General features: G+C 48.3%; 1 protein-coding gene across 2 annotated transcripts in view; it reads left to right on the top strand.

Moving 5' to 3' along the window:
• The window catches only part of KLHL18 (kelch like family member 18), a 35,754-nt gene that overhangs the window by 1,938 nt on the left and 13,199 nt on the right, over positions 1-20,617 (top strand). For both annotated transcript variants that reach the window (XM_068235211.1, XM_068235212.1), the window contains exons 2-5: positions 7,786-7,916; positions 8,792-8,932; positions 14,552-14,750; positions 17,219-17,379. In XM_068235211.1, the coding sequence (XP_068091312.1) occupies positions 7,786-7,916; positions 8,792-8,932; positions 14,552-14,750; positions 17,219-17,379 (632 nt within the window). The remainder of the gene's footprint in view (positions 1-7,785; positions 7,917-8,791; positions 8,933-14,551; positions 14,751-17,218; positions 17,380-20,617) is intronic.

Genomic DNA, 20,617 nt, shown 5'->3' with positions numbered 1-20,617 from the left:
TAATATGTTGTAATAAAGAGCTATACTGAAAAATAGAGCTTAATAATTACATGGAGGTGCCAACCCAACTTGTGAGTGCTGGCAGTTTTGTCACACAGTGCGATTAGTGGGGAGTACAGGGCTCTCGGCCAGCGAACCGCCAGGTGTATAGGGGAGGGATGGTGTGGGGCTGCTATGTACATGATGGATTCTCAGCAGAGGCAGTCATCATCGGCCCACGTTTCATGTAGCATATGTATAGGGCTTCAGACCTCTCTCCCGGTTGTGCAGGTGAGTATGACACCAGCAGAAAAGGCCCCAGCTCCCGTAGTGCTGCGTAGCCGACACAGCCTGAATTGCTAGCCATATAATGCATGGCTATGGGATTCGGCTGCATGCTGCAGAAAACTACAGGATAACTTTACGTTGTTTAAAGATAATCTGTAAAGTAAAAAACTGCTCTGGGGGATACTCGGTAGGGGGAAGCCTCTGGATCCTAACGAGGATTCCCCCGTCCTCCTCCACCCCTCCTTTCAACCGTCGGGACCTCCGAAGTGCGGCGAGGTGAATATTTACCTATTGCGATCCTGCGCAGGTGCACTTCATTCGGGTAAGGCGGAAATAGCCGAACCCAATCGTATCCACTGTAATGCGCAGGCGAGAGTCCATTGCGCCTGCGCAGTAGAGTGGATACGATCGGGTTCGGCTATGTTTGCCTAGCCCAAACAGAGGTAAATTTATCACAGCTTGTTAGGGGGGGTTCGGGGGAGTCGTCCTCCAAGCTTCAGAGGTCAGGGAAGCCTCATTGGGACCCTGAGGCTTTCCCCCTCACAAGGTAAGTATCCTAAGAGGGTTTTTGTTTTGTTTTTTACAGGTTCTCTTGAACTTACCTTGGCCTTCTACCAGCCCCCTGATGACGTCCTGTGCCCTCGCCGGTACTCAGCCATCCTCCATTCCCCCGACACAGCTCACTTCCTTATTTGCTGACTTTAATGTCCCCGGCGCCTGCGCAGGCACAGTACGTGCTTCTCTTGTAAGGTTTACAGTTATGCTTTAAAGTGAACCTGAGGTAAGAGGTGTATGGAGGCTGCCATATTTATTGTTTTTAAGTAATACCAGTTGCCTGGCTATCCTACTGATCCTCTGCCTCTAATACTTTCAGCCATAGCCCCGGAACAAGCATGCAGCAGACAAGATTGCCTGCATGCTTGTTACTGGTGTAATTCAGACACTGCTGCAGCCAAATAGATCAGCAGGGCTACCAGGCAACTGGTAATGTTTAATAGGAAATAAATATGGAAGCCTCCATATCCCCTCTCGCTTCAGTTATACTTTAAAGGGGAACTGAAGTAAGAGGTATACAGAGGCTGCCATATTTATTTTTAAGCAATACCAGTTGCCTGGCAGCCCTGCTGGTCTATTTCTCTGCAGTAGTATCTGAATAACACCAGTAACAAGCATGCAGCTAGTCTTGTCAGATCTGACTTTAAAGTCTGAAACACCTGATCTGCTGCATGCTTGTTCAGGGGCTATGGCTAATAGTATTAGAGGCAGAGGATCAGCAGGGCAGCCAGGCAACTGGTATTGCTTAAAAGGAAATAAACATGGCAGCCTCCATATACCTCTCTCTTCAGTTCCCCTTTAAGCCACACCGGGTGCCATGTATAAATGTAGGAGTATCTTAACTGTCCCGTTTCTCCATTACTAGGGAAGTCTTTTCTAGAAGCCTCATACAATGCTCACCTTTGTGTGGCCACAGATGTAAACTTCCTCCCAGCAGTGTGGGGTGTGGGCCCGGCTAATAGCAGCCTGATTATTGTGCTGCTTTCAGCAAGTCTCTGGGTGTGACACAGCAATGTCACATGTCCCTCTGTCCTCATGTCACCTGGGTGTACAGGCAGCATCTGTCTGCCATGCAAAATATCCTTGTGTCATCTGGTGTGGATGCCGCAACCTGCCTCATTCTCAGAGCAGGGAAAAGAGCTGTTTCTATTTCTAAAGTAGTCTGTCCTGAAAGAAATATGGAGGCAGCCATTGCCGACTGCTTCCTTTTATTATCATTATTTGGTAGTTATATAGCGCCAACATCTTCTGCAGCGCTGTACAGCGGACATAGTCATGTCACTGACTGTCCTCAGAGGAGCTCACAATCTAATCCTACCATGTCATAGTTTAATGTCCTACCATATTATTATTATGTATTTATATAGCACTGACATCTCCTGCAGCACATTACAGAGTACATAGTCATGTCACTGACTGTCCTCAGAGGAGCTCACAATGTAATCATGCCATAGTCATAATGTAATGTCCTACCATATATTATGTATTTATATAGCAGTGACATCTTCTGCAGCACATTACAGAGTACAGTGTTCTCCCCAGGCTCTTTTAGTTGGGTGCTCCACCTGGCTAGTTTTGATGAGCACCCGGCTGTCATCAGCTCACCTCCTCCTATGCTGTAAGCAGAGTTGTGCACAGAACCACCGGCCCTGCATGCTCTCATCTCGCTCCACCCGGCTACTATTTCATGCCACCCGGCTGCTTTTTCATGCCTACTGGCTGGAAAAAAATTCTGGGGAGAACACTGAGAGTACATAGTCATGTCACTGACTGTCCCCAGAGGAGCTCACAATCTAATCCTACCATATATCCTGTGCTGGGTATTTTGACAGAAAAGGTAGGGAACTCAAAATGGATGGGTAAAAATCTGAAGTGATTCTCTATGGAGCAATACTCCATAGAGAAACCTGAGCAGTGTAATATTTTTCTCCTTGGATAAGACTGGGTTGCCGTACATCCGTTCATCTTGTCTGGAGTCTGTATGAACTAACTTCATTGCTACCATATATTTATGCAGAAAGGATTTTTCTGTTGTTTTTTTGGGCAGTTTAAATCACCCAACTAGGAGACGTGTGTGTGTGTGTGTGTGTGTGTGTGTGTGTGTGTGTGTGTGTGTGTGTGTGTGTGTGTGTGTGTGTGTGTGTGTGTGTGTGTGTGTGTGTGTGTGTGTGTGTGTGTGTGTGTGTGTGTGTGTGTGTGTGTGTTTTATTATTTCACATTGCTCCCATTTGTTGGGATTCCTCCTTCAAAGGATACCTGAACTGACATGTGACATGATGAGATAGATATGTGTATGTACAGTGGCTAGCACACAAATCACTATGCTGTGTTCCTTTTTTCTTTTCTCTGCCTGAAAGAGTTAAATATGAGGTATGTATATGGCTGACTCAGACAGGAAGTGACCACAATGTGACCCTCACTGATAAGAAATTCTAACTATAAAACACTTTCTCAGCAGAAAATGGCTTTTGAGAGCAAGAAAGAGATAAAAAGGGGAATTTCTTATCAGTGAGGGTCACACTGTAGTCACTTCCTGTCTGAGTCAGCCACATACATACCTGATATTTCACTCTTTCAGGCAGAGAAAGAAAAAAGGAACACAGTCTAGTTATTTGTGTGCTAGGCACTGTACATACACACGTCTATCTCATCATGTCACACGTCACTTCTGGTATCCTTTAACCCATTCAGGACCGGTCGTAGTTATAACTACGCAGCACTTGTGGCTGCCTGATGCGACAACGCCACCCATTCCCGTGCATAATGACGCAATGGCATGTCCACGACGGTGTTGTGTCCAATTGTGCCGCCCTATGGATAACGCTGCTCCGCATGCGCAGTTCGATCCTGTTATGACACATTTCCTGTTCTATTTATTCCTGATATCTCAGCACTCATACCGCCTGCGCTGTACACTGCGGACAACGTGGATTGACATAATTAGCATGTGACGCTCGGTGTAATGGAGCGCACACGCAGCGCAGAGGGGACAGCAGCTTCTGAGCCTCGCGCTGTGCGACGGCCAGAAGTGAAGGGGGAAGGACATACTGCGCATACAGGGCGCAGTATGTCCGGGGCAGAGGTCAAGCAAGTTGCCGCACACCGGAGTGTATAGAGTGTGAACGGCGGCAGACGGAGGGGGGCGGGAGGAACAGTCGGTATGTGCGTATTACAACCTATACAGTGCTGCACTCATTTTAACCACACATGTTCAGTTGTGGTATCCTTTAAGGTGCACTTTAAAAGGAAATAAATATGGCAGCCTCCGTGTATCTCTACTTTTGGCTTGTATAGTAAACATAGATTGGTGTGGTCAGTGACTGCTGTCAGGGTGGAGGGTGGAGCCAGTGGACGCCAGCCAGTGTCTGTTAAACAAGCTTGAGCTCCATAGTGCGTCTTACCTGCTTATACAGAGATCAGGGGCTAATCCCTTCTTTCCTTGCATGTTCCTGTATACAAGACCAGTCTGTCCTCTCATCACACCAGGACATCTAATCATCTCCAGCCAGACGGGTCCCAGCCACCGTGCTGTGCAAAGAGGTCCTGTCTGACTGATCAATCCCTGTCCAGGGGAGGCTGCCCTGTGCACTGTCCTATGTGCAAAAAGGACCTGTCAGTCTGATCCGTCCTCTGCCCAGGGGAGGCTGCTCCATGCACTCTACTGTGTGCAAAGAGGACCTGTCAGTCTGATCAGTCCTCTGCCCAGGGGAGGCTGCTCCATGCACTCTACTGTGTGCAAAGAGGACCTGTCAGTCTGATCAGTCCCCTGCCCAGAAAAGGCTGCTGTGTGAAAGGAGGACATTTTATTGTGATCAGTCTCCTGTCCAGGGGAGGCTCTTAGTGCACTGTCCTGGTTGCAAAGAGGACTTGTCATTCTGATCAGCAGGGCTGTGGAGTCTGACTCCTCAGTTTATGAAACCACCGACTCCAGGTACCCAAAATTACTCCGATGCCTGTTCCGTGCATTGTCCTGTGTGAAAAGAGGTCCTGTCATTCTGATCAGTCCCCTGCCCCAGGGAGGCTGCCCCATGCACTATCCTCTGTGTAAGGAGGACCTGTCATACTGATAGTCCCCTGTCCCGGGGAGGCTGCCCCATGCACTATCCTCTGTGTAAGGAGGTCCTGTCATACTGATAGTCCCCTGTCCCAGGGAGGCTGCCCCATGCACTATCCTCTGTAAGGAGGACCTGTCATACTGATAGTCCCTTGTCCAAGGGAGGCTGAATTGTCCAGGGGTGGCTGCTAATCTGTAAGCCGCTTTCAGTGCAGCAAAGCTCTCATTCACGATCTGTGTGAGTAGCACCAGAATGCAGCTTGTGTTAAGCCTGGTACACATCATGCAATTTCCCGTAAGATAGATGGGTCGAATAGATAATTTCCGACAGGTTTGATCTGATTTCCGATCAATTTGCATAAAAGTGATCAGAAAATCGATCGGAAATCCAATTGGATCTGTTGGAAATTACCTATCAACCCATCTATCTGATGGGAAATTGCATGGTGTGTAGCAGGCATTACAGGGTGGCAGCTCCTATCAGATCCCAATCCAGGCTGGGTTCACACTACACCGCAGCCACATTGTGGACAGTTACTGCGGATCCATTGTCTGTCCACTTCTGCTTGGCTAGAGTCTAATCCATTGTTGTATTGGGATATACAGTGTGGCCTGCAGTGACAGGTCCTCTGTGTGCCTCTTCCTCACATAATAGGCCACAGTAGTGTGATCCTTGTTCCCCATAGGAGAGTAATGAGTGGAATTTACAGTGTATGCCACAGTGGTGTGATATTTCCCATATAGGGATTTGCAGTGTGATCTGCATAGAGGAATAATGAGTGGATATAGTGTGTGGCCTGCAGTGACAGGTCCTCTCTGTGTCCCTCCCTCACAGCTGCTCCATGTCCATCCAGTGCTTCCATATTTCATCACAAAGCAGATTACAGCTTAATTCTGCCTGAGTGATGCGTGGCTCAGAGCCATGGCTGCCGGGCCTGCCTGTGTGTGATGATGTCACTCTCTACTCCGACTCCTGCAGATGCTGCTGGCCCTGCATGGAGAACGCTGACAGCGTCCAGAGAGCTGGCCGGCTAGCAGAGAGGCTTCCATTACTGGATAACAAGCTGCTCCAGTGCCAAGCTGCATTAAATTAGCATGCAAGCCATAATAATTTGCATCTCATTGACTATCGCTGTCGCCTAGTAAGTCAGAGAGATGGAACAAGAGTTTAAGATACCCAGTCCTCCCTGACTGTATGCTTGTTCCTGGGCAGTGACTTACCAGTGACAGCAGGAGCAGCATGTCAGCCCTTGAGCTTGGATGTTAAAAGGTATCCTTAAGCCCACCCAAAAAATACCAGGGGCTTCTTGCAGTCCCCCGCAGTCAACCTGTGCCCACGCCGTCCATCTGAGACCTCCCAGCCAGCAGCAGCAACCCCCTGAAAGCTGGCAGGGTGTGGCCAATTGGAGGTTACTGCGCACGCGCAGCCCTGAGTTGCGCGCACCCTGATGGCACTCCTGTCTGGGAGTGCTCTGTGCATTTGCTGTAGTGATTTTCCCATACTATGCATGCCCAGAACGCTGCTGTGCACAGGGATACAGTGAGGAGGGGTGTGGCTGGCCAGCTTTAAAGGGGGGTCTCTGCTGCTGTGCACAGCGATGCAGTGAGGAGTGTGGCTGGCCAGCTTTGAGGGGGTGGCCGCTGCTGTGCACAGGGATGCAGTGAGGTAGGGTGTGACTGGACAGCTTTGAGGGGGTCGCTGCTGTCGTTTACTGGGATGCAGTGAGGAGGAGTGTGGCTGGCCAGCTTTGAGGGGGTCTCTGCTGCTTTGCACCGGGATGCAGTGAGGAGGGGTGTGGCTGGCCAGCTTTGAGGGGGTCGCCGCTGCTGTGCACAGGGATGCAGTGAGGTGGGGTGTGGCTGGCCAGCTTTGAGGGGGTCGCTGCTGCTGTGCATAGGGATGCAGTGAGGAGGGGTGTGGCTGGCCAGCTTTGAGGGGGTCGCCGCTGTTGTGCATAGGGATGCAGTGAGGAGGGGTGTGGCTGGCCAGCTTTGAGGGGGTCGCTGCTGCTGTGCATAGGGATGCAGTGAGGAGGGGTGTGGCTGGCCAGCTTTGAGGGGGTCGCTGCTGTTGTGCACAGGGATGCAGTGAGGAGGAGTGTGGCTGGCCTGCTTTGAGGGGGTCGCCGCTGCTTTGCACAGGGATGCAGTGAGGAGGAGTGTGGCTGGCCTGCTTTGAGGGGGTCGCCGCTGCTTTGCACAGGGATGCAGTGAGGAGGGGTGTGGCTGGCCAGCTTTGAGGGGGTCGCTGCTGTTGTGCACAGGGATGCAGTGAGGAGGAGTGTGGCTGGCCAGTTTTGAGGGGGTCACCGCTGCTTTGCATAGGGATGCAGTGAGGAGGGGTGTGGCCAGCCAGCTTTGAGGGGGTCGCCAGTGCTGTACATGGGGATGCAGTGAGGAGGGGTGTGGCCGGCCAGCTTTGAGGGGGTCTCCGCTGCTGGCTGGAGGAAAGGAAGGATGGCGTGGGCACAGGATCAATCCGGAGGGGGTGCAAGAAGCCCTAAGTAAGTTACACAGTAAGGCGGTGAATGCAGCGTCACGAGGCCGATTTCCCCCCCCCCCAGCGGGAACACTCAAGCGATAATCACTCTGCGGTGTATGGTCAGGCAACAGATCTCTCTCCGATCAAATGTGATCAGAGAGAGATCTGTCTCTTGGTTGGTCTGCTCATATATTGTCTGATGTATGGGAACCTTCAGAGGCCGAGGATCAGCAGGACAGCCAGGGAATCTGCATGGTTTAGAAAAAAGTCAACCTCCATATCCCTCAGTTGAGATGTGCTTTAATCAAGTGACAGGTACTTTGCACAAAAGATTTTATGCCAACCATCTGTCATGCAGCTGGGAGAAAGTTACAGAAAAGCATCTCATTGTCTGTATAGTAACAGTATTTTCTCTGTGGTGTTGCAGGTGGGGGAGCACAAGTTCAGCGCCCACCGGATTGTATTGGCGGCTTCCATCCCTTATTTCCACGCCATGTTCACAAACGACATGATGGAGTGTAAGCAGGACGAGATCGTCATGCAGGGAATGGACCCCAGGTGAGGCTGCAGAGGAGCGCTGAGTGTCATACTGTACATAGACAGTTATTTCCTGCGTTATGGAGGGATGATATATTGAGCAGAGCTTTATGGAGTACAACGAGTTCACATCTGAAGTAGGTAATCTGGGCACCGGAGGCACCGCGGTACTTTGTGCCCAAATGACCACTTAAAGCCGGCCGCTAATCTGCGCCGTTAACATACTGTAGAAGCCTATGGCGGCGGCCAAAGTACTGTATAGCTCCCAATATATGTAGCCGTATTTTAGTTAGGGTTGGGTATCATTTCGGGGGAGGTGTTAGGGTGAGGCATTGGTTAGGTGAATTTGGTGGGATCTACTAGGGTTAGGCATAGGTTGGGGGGTCTGTTAGAGTTAGGCATTAATTGGGTGGGTTAGGTAGGCATCAGTAGTGTGGATTGGCTAGGGTTAGGCATCAGTTGGTTACAGCATTGGTTGGAGTTAATGATCAATTTGGGGGTTGGTTAGGCATCAGGCATTAGGTAGGGTGTTGGTTGGAGTTAATTATTGATTGTGGAGGTGGTGAGGCATCGGTTGGGAGTGTCAGTTAGGGTTAGGCATCCATAGGGGAAGGGTTCAAGTGAGAATGGGGTCAGGTTAAGCGATAGTAAAATATTGGTGAAAATACCCGATATTCTACTATGGTAATTACGAGAGACCTGGCGGCGGGGACGTCTGAGACCTGGCGGTGGGGCAGGGGCGTCCTACACCTGGGGGTTGTTGAGGCTGGTGTTTACCAGTCCAGGATACTCCACCTACACCTCAGAGTTTCAACAGTGCAAGGTGCAGTTAATCATGTAATCGCATGTATTACTCATATATGAGATGTAATGTTATCTCTCTCCTCCCTTCGCAGTGCTCTGGAGGCGCTGATAAACTTTGCGTATAACGGGCACTTGGCCATCGACCAGCAGAATGTTCAGTCCCTCCTGATGGGCGCCAGCTTCCTCCAGCTACAGCATATCAAGGACGCCTGCTGCTCCTTCCTGAAGGAGAGGTGAGTTGCGCTGTTCACACCGCTTACCCTGCTCGCCGCTTACCGTTCTCGCCGTTTACTGTGCATACCGCTTACTCTGTGCACAGTTTACTCTGCACGTCGCTTACTCTGCTCGCCGCTTACTCTGCTCTTTTGATTTCACTGTAACGTTTTCACAACCTTTTCATGCGTAACTAATTTAAAATAATGTTCTCATACAAATAAAAAAAAAAAAAAAACTGCTTGAACCTGTATTTAACAACTCATCCTCCAGGACTGCCTATACTAGAGAGGAAGCCTGCTCCGCCCCCAAAGGAAACCCTTCATAAATAAGTCCATATAAATCCTTCCCCCTAAGCTAGCCTCCTCAGTTTTGATAGAGTAATCCCTAGAAGGACTACAGAGTCGATCTGTTATTAAGTCAAGACTTATCTTTTGGGAGAGAAGTTCTACAGAACGTCATCCCTCCCTAAGGTAATTTTATTAAACTTCTCGTTGGTCTCTCTAGTATAGGCCGTTCTGGAGGATGAGTTGTTAAAACCCTGTTAGAACTTACCGGTAGCGGTATTTCAACAAATCCTCCAGGACGGCTACCTTAGTTCCCTCCCTAATATTGGGGAGTAATAATATATAAAAATTAAAAAAAACATACTGGGTGTAATATTTCCTCTTCCTGGCTAGTCCTTCCAGGGATGACTCTATTAAAACTGAGGAGGCTATCTTAGGGGGAAGGATTTATAGGGACTGACTAATTTATTTATGAGGTGTTTTCTTTGGAGGTGGAGCTGGCTTCCTCTCTAGTATACACCCACAAGGATGTGTGAGACCGCACACTAGTGATGTCGGGGAATGGGCGTGCAGCGGATCCACCCCTGTACCCACAGGGTATAGCGAACAGTTTCTCCAAGATGATCCGGCACAGCTCTTTTAATCAGAAAATTATTTTATTGGATCATAAAAGTACAAACATTAAAGCTGCATAGTGGCTACGGTCCACCGTTTCGGACCATCACAGTCCTTGTTTACGCCACACAGCCAAATGAACAACTGCAAGCATGTTCCTTATATAGTCAAAGCTATGACATAGCAACCAATCAGAGAAACCTATGCAAATGACTGGACCTGATGGGGAACTGCAGGGCTTGTCCACAAAGGGTACCGCCCTCCTACTCCATTGGTCAAACATTTTGAAATGCATGATGTCATTGCAGTAACATAAACATGTAAATAGAAACGTTTCTAACTCTGATCTGTTGCACCTATTAAACATATAAAATGATCCAAGGAGGAATCCAGGGCATCATGATGTAGAGGGCATGGGCATGGATGTGTCATACACAGTGTAAAACTGTAAATAAAAGTACTCCGAGCGATGCCCGCCATCGCCATGGCAACCACCGTTACATGACAACCAATGCGGAAAAACGTACGTAATGACGCCTCTACAGGCGTCCTATTGCCGTCGCGATGCGGAAAAACATACGCATAGTACACGTATAAAAATACGGAACTGACACAGACAAAAATACGCATGCCCAATGCTATCAATGGGTGACCTGGATTCAACCCATAAAATAACACCCCTAGTTCTATCATGCATAGTAAAAAAGTGCAAAAGAACCTATGATACAAAAGTGACAATGAGAAGGGGACCCAAAGGACAACCTCCACCCCCAAAACAACAGAACTAGAGCCATAGGACATCTACCATACAAAATTTAAATCGTATTCCTTATTTCATCCCCCACGACCAATAGTCCCCAATTCCCTAATCCAACGCGCCTCTCTTTTTAACAGTTCTCTACCCCTATCACCCCTAAACCCACGGGGCACCCTATCAATTACTTGAACTCTAAGCTGACTGACATCATGTCTAAATTGAACAAAATGCTCTGAAACTGCATGTTCCAAGCTTCTACCCCTAATGTTGGATTTGTGTTTAGAAACACGATCTTTGAGCTCCTGCGTGGTTTTTCCCACGTAGCAGCTGCCACATGGACATTTAAGCATATAAACAACAAAGCGTGAACAACAAGAAAAGCGACCTCTACCAGAAGAGGGGTGAGAAAAAAACATCACCTCTAGTAATGCTATGGCACATGTGGCAGCTGAGACAAGGGAAAGTACCACACACACGAGGCACCTGTATATTGGACCCACGATTGGGGTCGGAGTGAACAAGCCTGGACTGTAACGAGGGGGCCCTTCTGTAGGAAAATAAAGGAGGCTGCTGGAATTCAGGAACATGTGGGAGGGAATCTTTAAGGGTGCGCCAATGTTTAGAAACAATATGTTGTACATCATCACTAATAGTGTTAAAAGTGGAGACGAATGCTATTCGTCCCTCATTTCTACCCCTATTACCCAATTTATTTTTTCTCTTTTGGTATTTCATTAGTGTATCAGAGGGATAACCTCTGGACTGGAATTTCCTGTTCATCTCAACTAGTCTCCTTTCCCTCGATTGAGTGTCACCAACAATTTTCGACACCCGATCATACTGGCTATTAGGAATGCTCACCACTTGATGACGTGGATGGAAGCTATCAAAATAGAGCACCGAATTCCTGTCCGTACTTTTAGCGAACAGGTCCATGCTAAGCTTCCCATCCTTTTTGAAGACACACGTATCCAAAAAGGACACTTTCTCCCGGTCCGCATTAACCACCAAACGGATATATCTGCATTTGCTATGTAAATTATCAACGAACGCTGTTAGGGTCGAACGTGGCCCCGCCCACAAACAAAATGTCATCGATGTACCGCCACCATCCTCTGGCGTACATCGTGAACAGTGGGTCATGGTAAACAAAGGCCTCCTCCCAGAGACCCATAAAAAGATTGGCATAAGAAGTGGCCACGTTCGACCCCATGGCGGTACTGCGTCGCTGCAGAAAAAATCGACCCTCAAATGAAAAATAATTCTCCCGCAAAATCAAATTCAAAAGCGCTATCAAAAAACCACGCTGTTGGTGATCATAGTCGGACCGGGTAAACAAATAGTGGTCTACAGCCTCTACACCGCCATCATGTGGGATGGCGGTGTAGAGGCTCTCGAAATCAATGGTGACTAACAACAACTCCCCCTCTACCTGCTCTAATGAGGCAAGCTTATTCAGGAAATCACCTGTGTCCTTAATATAGGAGTCTAACTGTGTAACATATGGTTGTAGCACTTTGTCTAAAAATTGTGCCGCGGGAGTGAACACAGAGTCCACGGCGGCAACAATCGGTCGTCCGGGGGGGCGGTGGAGGTCCTTATGTATTTTCGGCAATGTATAGAATAGGGGGACTACAGGATGTTCTTTAATCAAAAACTGTTTTAGGTCCTCTTCCACAATACCTCGGCCGACAGCATTATCGACAAGTCCCTTAAGTTTCTGTTGTACTCGATATGTGGGATCACAAGGCAGTTCTTCATATACATCACCCTTGGCTAATTGCGCGTATATCTCCTCCACATAAAGGGCCGTATTAAGGACCACCACCGCCCCTCCTTTGTCGGCTGGACGGAATGTAATGTCCTTCCTTTCTTGAAGACTAATAATTGCTGAACGTTCCTCACTAGTTAGATTGGACACAGTTCTCCGTTGGCCACTTTTACACTCTGCCTCAATAATGGCCAGTTCTCTTTTAACGTTAGAGACAAAAAGATTGATAGCAGGATTGGAGGGTGGCTTGAACGCACTCTTATTCCTAAGGCCAGTGTTCTTGAGAGAAAGACCATGTCCTTCAATTTCCTGAGCAGCTGGAAGTTCTGGAAAATTACTGAAATTTTTTTTTAAGTTTTACTGATCTAAAAAAAACTATGTAATTCAGTATCCAAAGGAAAAAAATTGGGAAAATTGGTAGGACAAAAAGAAAGTCCAAAATTAAGCACCCTCTCCTCGATCGCACTAAGAGGTGAATCTGAGATGTTCACAACAAGGGAAACTACGTTTTCCTCTGGCGTAGTTGCATTGGATCTCTCTTGTTGTTTTTGCCCTTTGGACCGGTGCTTCCTGCCGCCCCTGCGGCTCCTTTTCCTGTGCTGGCAGGTGAGGAGTCCCCCGAGGGTATCGAGGCCTCGCATGTATTACTCTCCTCTGCGGAGCTGCCTACTGCTTCACCTTTCGGGCGGGGAGGGTTGCGGGGTCTAGGTCGGCCGCGTCCTCTTCCCCTGCCTGCTGCAGGGTTGGGAACTTTCTGCCATGTATATACTGTACGTAACCACTGGTATAGTCCGAGACATCTCGTTTAAACTTCGCTTGTTTTGTCTCTTCTTGGGAGTGTAGGAAAGTTTCCATCTTATCATCAAGACTTTCCATATATTGATCATACTCTTCCCCTGTCAGTGCATGGCGCAGTTCCGTTTTTAAGGCTTTGATTTTATCATCGACCACTTGTAGTTCTCAATGTATCCTCACAATCGTGAATAACATGGAATCAAAGCTTTGACTATATAAGGAACATGCTTGCAGTTGTTCATTTGGCTGTGTGGCGTGAACAAGGACTGTGATGGTCCGAAACGGTGGACCGTAGCCACTATGCAGCTTTAATGTTTGTATTTTTATGATCCAATAAAATAATTTTCTGATTAAAAGAGCTGTGCCGGATCATCTTGGAGAAACTCCTCTCTAGTATAGGCCGTCCTGAAGGATTCGTTGAAATACCGCTACCGGTAAGTTCTAACAGGGTTTTCCATCCTAACGTAAACAGGAAGTGGCTGTAAAAATTGATAGTGTTTCACTTATGTGTGGTAGCGGCTAAATTTAAACTGAACGTGTGTTTTGTGTACATAATCTTATTTGGTAAAGACAAGGTTTAAACATGAAGATGGCTTCAGCGTCTTATACTTTAGAAAGTTGATGCCATGCAAATTATTTTGAATTGATACAAATTTTGGGTTCATTGCAAACAGTTCCTGTAGACAACTTGTACAGGACCAATCGCTACCATCACCTATTGCACCGCTTTGTTCTAATTCTTTCCATTTGCATACAATTAAGCTAAACTTTACATCAACTTTGAACTATTTGCATCTCATTAACAATTTTCCAAAATTCGTATAGTGCTTTTCTCCTGTCGGACTCCAAGCACTTGAGAGCTGCAGCCACATATGGGTGGGGCAGCTGGGGAAGGGATTCTGGGTAACAGGATGTTTATACATGGATTAATATTTTATGACTCTTCAATTGTATGAGACACCTGCTTTGAACTTTAAATTCAAATATTTATCTAATTCCCCCTGTATTGTCGCTTACGGATTAATGAACCCCCCCTCCTGCCTCCTGGTACTTCTGCCATTTGCCCTGCAAAGTCCTCTGGTCTGGGGCGTACTGCACATGCCCGGCTACATGCGCCTCCTTCGCATTCTGTTTGACGTAAGTGTTCTGCGTATGCGCAGTAGTACTCCCAGCCACGGGAGCGCGGCCAGACTTCACCTGTGCTAACTAGCCCTGACTGGAGGACTTTTCAGGGCCCATTGCGGACGATCCATAAGGCAGAAGAGGATGGAGTGATCGGCCTGAGGGGTGGAGGGGGGTGCTAGAGGAAACCCCAGGTATGTATAACTTTTTTCTCTCCCCCTGGCCGTCTCGAATACACTTGAAATATATTTCTGTAGGCTTTTCCTTACACCTCTGAGTTCTCTCTTCCCAGGTTGCACCCCAAGAACTGCCTCGGCGTGCGTCAGTTTGCGGAGACCATGATGTGCGCGGTGCTGTACGATGCCGCCAACCGCTTCATCCACGAGCACTTTGTGGAGGTGTCGATGTCGGAGGAGTTCCTGGCGCTGCCCTTTGATGAAGTCCTGGAGCTGGTCTCCCGGGATGAGCTGAATGTGAAGGTGGAGGAGCAGGTAGGCGTCCCTGGCATCACAGGAGGGTCGGAGCGGGTAGGTGACGGCTTCACAGGAGGGGGGGGGGAGGAGCAGGTAGGTGTCCCTGGCATCAGGGGGGAAGAGCAGGTAGGTTCCCCCGGCATCACAGGAGGGAGGAGCGGGTAGGTGCCGGCATCAGAGGATGGCGGAGCAGGTAGGTCCCTGGCATCACAGGAGGGCGGAGCAGGTAGGTCCCCGGCATCACAGGAGGGCGGAGTAGGTTGGTCCCTGGCATCACAGGAGGGAGGAGCGGGTAGGTGACGGCATCACAGAAGGGGTAGAGAAGCGGGTGGGTGTCCATGGCATCACAGGAGGGAGGAGCAGGTAGGTGCCAGCATCCCAGGAGGAGGGGGAGAAGCGGGTGGGTGTCCTTGGCATCACGGGGGGGGAAGCAGGTAGGTTCTCCCGGCATCACAGGAGGGGGGGATGGGAGAAGGTTCAATCAGTATAGAACACAGGTGTGGAACTCCAGTCTTGGAAGGCCATATCCATGCCAGTGTTAAGGGTGGACTGAGAAATGTGTTCTACTTGAGGAACTGCACCTTACCTTATTCACTCCCATCAATTATTTTGAGCTGTGCCAAAATGTGTGACGACCTCGGGCCCTGGCGGACTGGAGTTTGACATTCCTGGTATAGAGGATTTGGTGCCTGCCTCTGTGCTGGTGGGTTACATGGATTGGGTGCCGTGTTATGGGCATTAGGCTGTGTGAATGGCACATGCCTGGTATCATCACTGTGATCTGTATGTGGATTGTATAGACTGCAGGTGGAAACACTTGGAGCCGGATATCACTGTCACCTGGTGTTAAATGAAGACTGTTGGCTATAGATTAGGAGGGTTACTGTTCAAGTGGGATGAAACTCCATATTAACTGGGGGAAAAAAATCTTCCAATAAGAAATTACTTATTTAGTTTGTCTATCCTGTTGTTTATAGTGTTCACTGTCAGATTTAGGATAGATATAAAAAAAGAAAAAATAATAATATGATAAAACAATAATTTCTGCTGGTTTCCATCTTTACTGTTTCTTTGTGATGACAAAAGTGACATCACTTCTGCTGCTTGCTTTCTTTTTTCCCATCCCAACTCAGTGTTAATTTTCCTTCCCTACTGCCACAGCTTAAGCTGGCCATACACTAGGCCGATTCCCCGCCGATCGACAGCAGATTTGATCACTGGGATCGAATCTGTTGTCAGATCGTTCACGCAACACGCTAAATTTCGATCTATTTCGTCCCGAAATAGATCGATCCCGTCAATACGCAATACAGCTGCAATACATTACCTGCTCCGCCGGCGCGACTCCCCCCGGTCACCGCTGTCTTCTCCAGGTCTGGTCTGGTCTCTAGGTCCGGCAGGCTTCACTTCCTCCTGTCCCGGCAGGAAGTTTAAACAGTAGATGGTGCTCTACTGTTTAAACTTCCCCCAGACATGAAGAGGTGAAGCCTGCCGGACCCGGAGACCAGACCAGAGCAGAGAAGAAGACAGCGGTGACCGGGGGGAGTCGCGCCGGTGGAGCAGGTAATGTATGCGGGGGGGGGGGGGGGGAGCGGCGGCAGCACCGCCACCTCCACAGAGTGTGAACGGTTTCATGGTGAAACCGATTCACAATCTGTTTGCAGTAAAGGCAGCCATACGATCCCTCTCTGATCAGATTCGATCAGAGAGGGATCTATCTGTTGGTCGAATCTGATGGCAAATCGACCAGTGTATGGCTACCTTTACTGCCTCTCCAATAGCTAACATCACCTTGACAACATACTTGCACCACTTTGTAACCTCTTCAAAGGGAGCGTGGGAATCCATTACCTTCTTGTCAAAGTGTCCTTATCTTATCTGAAATATGAATCTTTCTATTATTTTCATGATGAGATAAGCTGATTACTGTATCTAAAATAAAAATCCCCACAATCCCACTGGCACTGCACAGTTCCTGCAGGTAAAGGCAACCCGGACCAGGTAGAAGCGGACTGCACTGGCGCAGAACTACTGCACCTGCGCAGTCCGCTCCGGTGGACCTGGAGGTCGGCCTGACGTCATCGCCGGGGACCAGAAGGGAGCTGCGGCGAGGGACATGCTGGGACCTTGGGGCTGGAGGAAGCCCCGGGTAAGTAGCACTTATTTTGGACATTTTGCCTTGATAACTCCTTTATGGAATAAGGGGGGGGGGGGGGTAGCTGTTACTATTAGGCTTAGAAGGTTAAGGTTAGGCATGAGGAAAGTGTATATATTAAAGATGGCGGTTAGGCTTTGGGATGAAGTTTTTCACATAGCAGGAGCAGATAACGTTAGGCAGTTAATGGTGCACATGTGACACATACAAAAATATTGTCGCAGACCCCAAATTACTTTGCGAGTGCAGTATAGGTAATTGTGTGTGTGAATCCATATGTAGTGACACAAGGGGACATTGCATACTGACGTTCTGTGTTTCCGCTGGGCAGGTATTTGAGGCTGCGCTGGCCTGGGTGCGCTATGACCGGGAACAGCGAGAAATCTTCCTTCCGGAGCTACTGACCAAAGTCCGCCTGCCCCTCTGCCGGCCGCAGTTCCTCACCGACCGCGTGCAGCAGGATGACTTGGTGCGTTGCTGTCATAAATGCCGGTAAGATGCTGACATTCCTCTGGACCCCATTGCCTTGGCCTAATCCACAACCCCAAAATATATAGCACAAAGATTCCCCCAAAACGTACAGATAAGTTGAATTGGCTGCCCCATTAATTGGCCCTAGATTACTATGGACATATGCAGGGCTGTGGAGTCGGTCCAAAAATCCACAGACTCCGACTCCTCAGTTTAGGATTCCACCGACTCCACGACTCCGACTCCTCTAATTTGCATATTACAATTTTGTTGATTAAAAGTATGTAACATGAAATTCGTCTCTTAACTGCCAACGCTTAGGAATTTTACAAGACAACTGAAGTGAGAAGGATATGTAGACTACTATATTTATTCCCTTTAGACTAAAACTAGTCCTTGGTAAGAGTACTTGTAAAAGGTACAAACCGGAACAAAGAGCATCTATCAGGCCCTAGGCAATGTAAGTGTGGGTACATGTAAGAATGATGTGCAGGTACTCTGCAGGGGAATGAGGAGATTGTAAACAGACAACACCTCTGTGTTCAATGTGCACAGCATTCTCAGTGGATTCCCTGCAGCTCTGTGGGGAGTGCATATGTAGAGTATAGTACTACTGTGTAACAAAGTAAACCTGAGACAGATGAAATTAAAGTTTTATACATACCTGGGGCTTCCTCCAGCCACCTTCAGGATAATCAGTCCCTCGTTGTCCTCCTCCACCACCTGGATCTTCTGCTATGAGTCCAGGTACTTAAGCCAGTCGGGCATAGTGCGCATGCACACACTCCGCCGCCAGGAGCTTACTACACCTGTGCAACACTATTGCGCCGGTGCAGAATGTTCCTGGCTGTGGGAGCGGCATGCAGCCGGACAGCGCTGACTGGCTGAATTACCAGGACTCATAGCAGAAGATCCGGGTGGTGGAGGACAGCGAGGGACTGATTAGCCCGAAGGGGGCTGGAGGAAGCCCCAGGTATGTATAAAACTTTACTTTTCATCCGTTTCAGTTACCCTTTAATTTGTAGTCACCAAACCAAATTTTAATAACATATCAAATTATTTGATTTCATCAGCAAAGGGAGTGCATACATTTGCATAAATCAGCATCAGTGCAGAATTATTTCCATCTCATTGACCATCTCTATTAGTGACACAGCTACACATCAGGCTTTATTCTTACAGCATGTGATGATCCGCTCAGCTGGCTGCACAGGCAGACAGCTGTTTGTCCATTCCTCTAGTCTGTGGGCTGCAGGTCTCTGGAACAGAGACCTGTCTTTCCATTGCAAGTTGTCTATAGCAAAGAAACTTATGCACAGGACTGCAGCTGTTACTGCCAGAGTGCGACTTCCGAGGTAAACTCACTGTGCATTATTTGAAGAAAAAAAGCGGTAGTGCACATCCAGCTAAAACTTAGCATTTATTCCAAACGTTTTAAAAAACTTTTTCCAGGCAATACAAACATGGAGAGAGGTACAGGCAGAGAGAAGGTCAACAGCCGTTTCGCGCCTATGTAGCGTGGCGCATCATCAGGATGTCTTTCCATTGCAAGTTTCTGGTCTGTTCTCTTGCTGGGGAATTTGCATACATTCGTTATGCAAATCCCCTACCTGCCTTCTTTGATGACTGGCACTATAAGAGCTTTATGGTTCCCAGAATGCTTTGCTGGACATTTCCCTTCCATGGTCTGTTCCTGATGGACACTGCTGGAGTGTCAGCCATTGCTATCTAGTATAGTTAATTCCTGGGGGTTGCTTTAGGCTCCCCTTCTAGCCCAGTCAGGTTGTATTATCTGTATTGCCTGTTCTGTCTTGTCTTGCCTGTTGCCATTGTCCTGTCCCAACGGTGGTGGACAGGAAATGGTTCTGATCTCTGTTCTTGGAGTATAGCTGGTGCAGTGGTTGCTACCAGCTATCTCTTCTGTTCTGTCTCCTGGGATCGCGCTAGCTACTTTTCGCTAGCGCTGGGGATCCTTCTGTTCTGTCTTCTGGGATCGCGCTAGCTACTTTTCGCTAGCGCTGGGGATCCTTCTGTTCTGCTACTCTGTACCTGGATCGCGCTAGCCACTTTTCGCTAGTACTGTGGATCCTATCTCTCGCTTGTCCCTGTTTTCGTGTGTCTGTCTTGTCCGCTACGCTTGCTGGAGGCTCGGTGAGGTAACCGTTAAGCAAGCGCTCGCGTCCTCTGTTTCATGTTTGTCTGTTAATGGTTAGTTAGGCGTGCTTGTCTCTATTGTGCTTATCACGTGGAGATCGCGCATAACCGCGTGCACTGTTGCGAATGAGTGCGGTGTTCGCGGTTAGCTAGCGTTTGTTATTTTCCGTATCTCCATATTGTATTATTTGCTGTGCCTTTGCTACCCTCGTATTCTATTCTGATCTGCCTTGTGTCACGTCTGGCGATCGCACCTCTCGCGACCGCGTTCCTATTTCATATCTGCTGTTGTGTGTGCGCGGTCGCGGGGTGGCGACTGGATTGGCGCACACACATACAACCTGTCCCTTTGCTCGTTCTCATTCGCAATCGCCTCTCTTGCGATTGCGTTCTGCGTTTCGTGCAATTCCTGTCCGGCATTTGTGGAGGTACAGAGGATTGGTTCCTCTGCACTCCCCAGCGCCATCTGCCGACAGGAATTTCCCTCTACAGGTGCGTAGCACCTTTTGCTGGGTGCCTGCAATTACACGCTTGTGGATGATTTCCGCCGTGTAAGCGCACGCGTTGTGCGCTGATCACGGAGAAAGTTCCACAATCGTTACACAGCATAGATGTTATTTAGTATATATAAGAGATTCCTGTGTACACATCATATATACAGTCACAATCAGATATGTATATCTGACCTTAAAAATACGGGGACTGCTTTATTGAAGCAGCACAAGTAACTAATTTTGATTGGTTTATTTCATTTTTGTGGACTAAGCACAGCTATTACTGTATATATACATTATTTTTAATGACTATTATCTGAGAAATAGAACATTTTATCATATTTTCTATTTTAATTACAGTTACAAATTCATTAGGAGTCGGAGTCGGTGCATTTTTTCCCGACTCCGACTCCAGGCACCCAAAATTGCCCGACTCTCCGACTCCGACTCCACAGCCCTGGACATATGACTATGGTAGGGATTAGATTGTCAGCCCCTCTGAGGGACAGTTAGTGACAGGACTATATACTCTGTACAGCGATGGGGAAGATGTCGGCGCTATATAATTACTAAATCATGACAATTAGATTAACCTTCATACATCTGGATAA

This window comes from Hyperolius riggenbachi, chromosome 5 (assembly GCF_040937935.1).
Source record: "Hyperolius riggenbachi isolate aHypRig1 chromosome 5, aHypRig1.pri, whole genome shotgun sequence".
Lineage (NCBI taxonomy): Eukaryota > Metazoa > Chordata > Amphibia > Anura > Hyperoliidae > Hyperolius > Hyperolius riggenbachi.
Note: the sequence above shows the minus strand (reverse complement) of the source record. Positions and strands in the feature narration are given on the sequence as shown.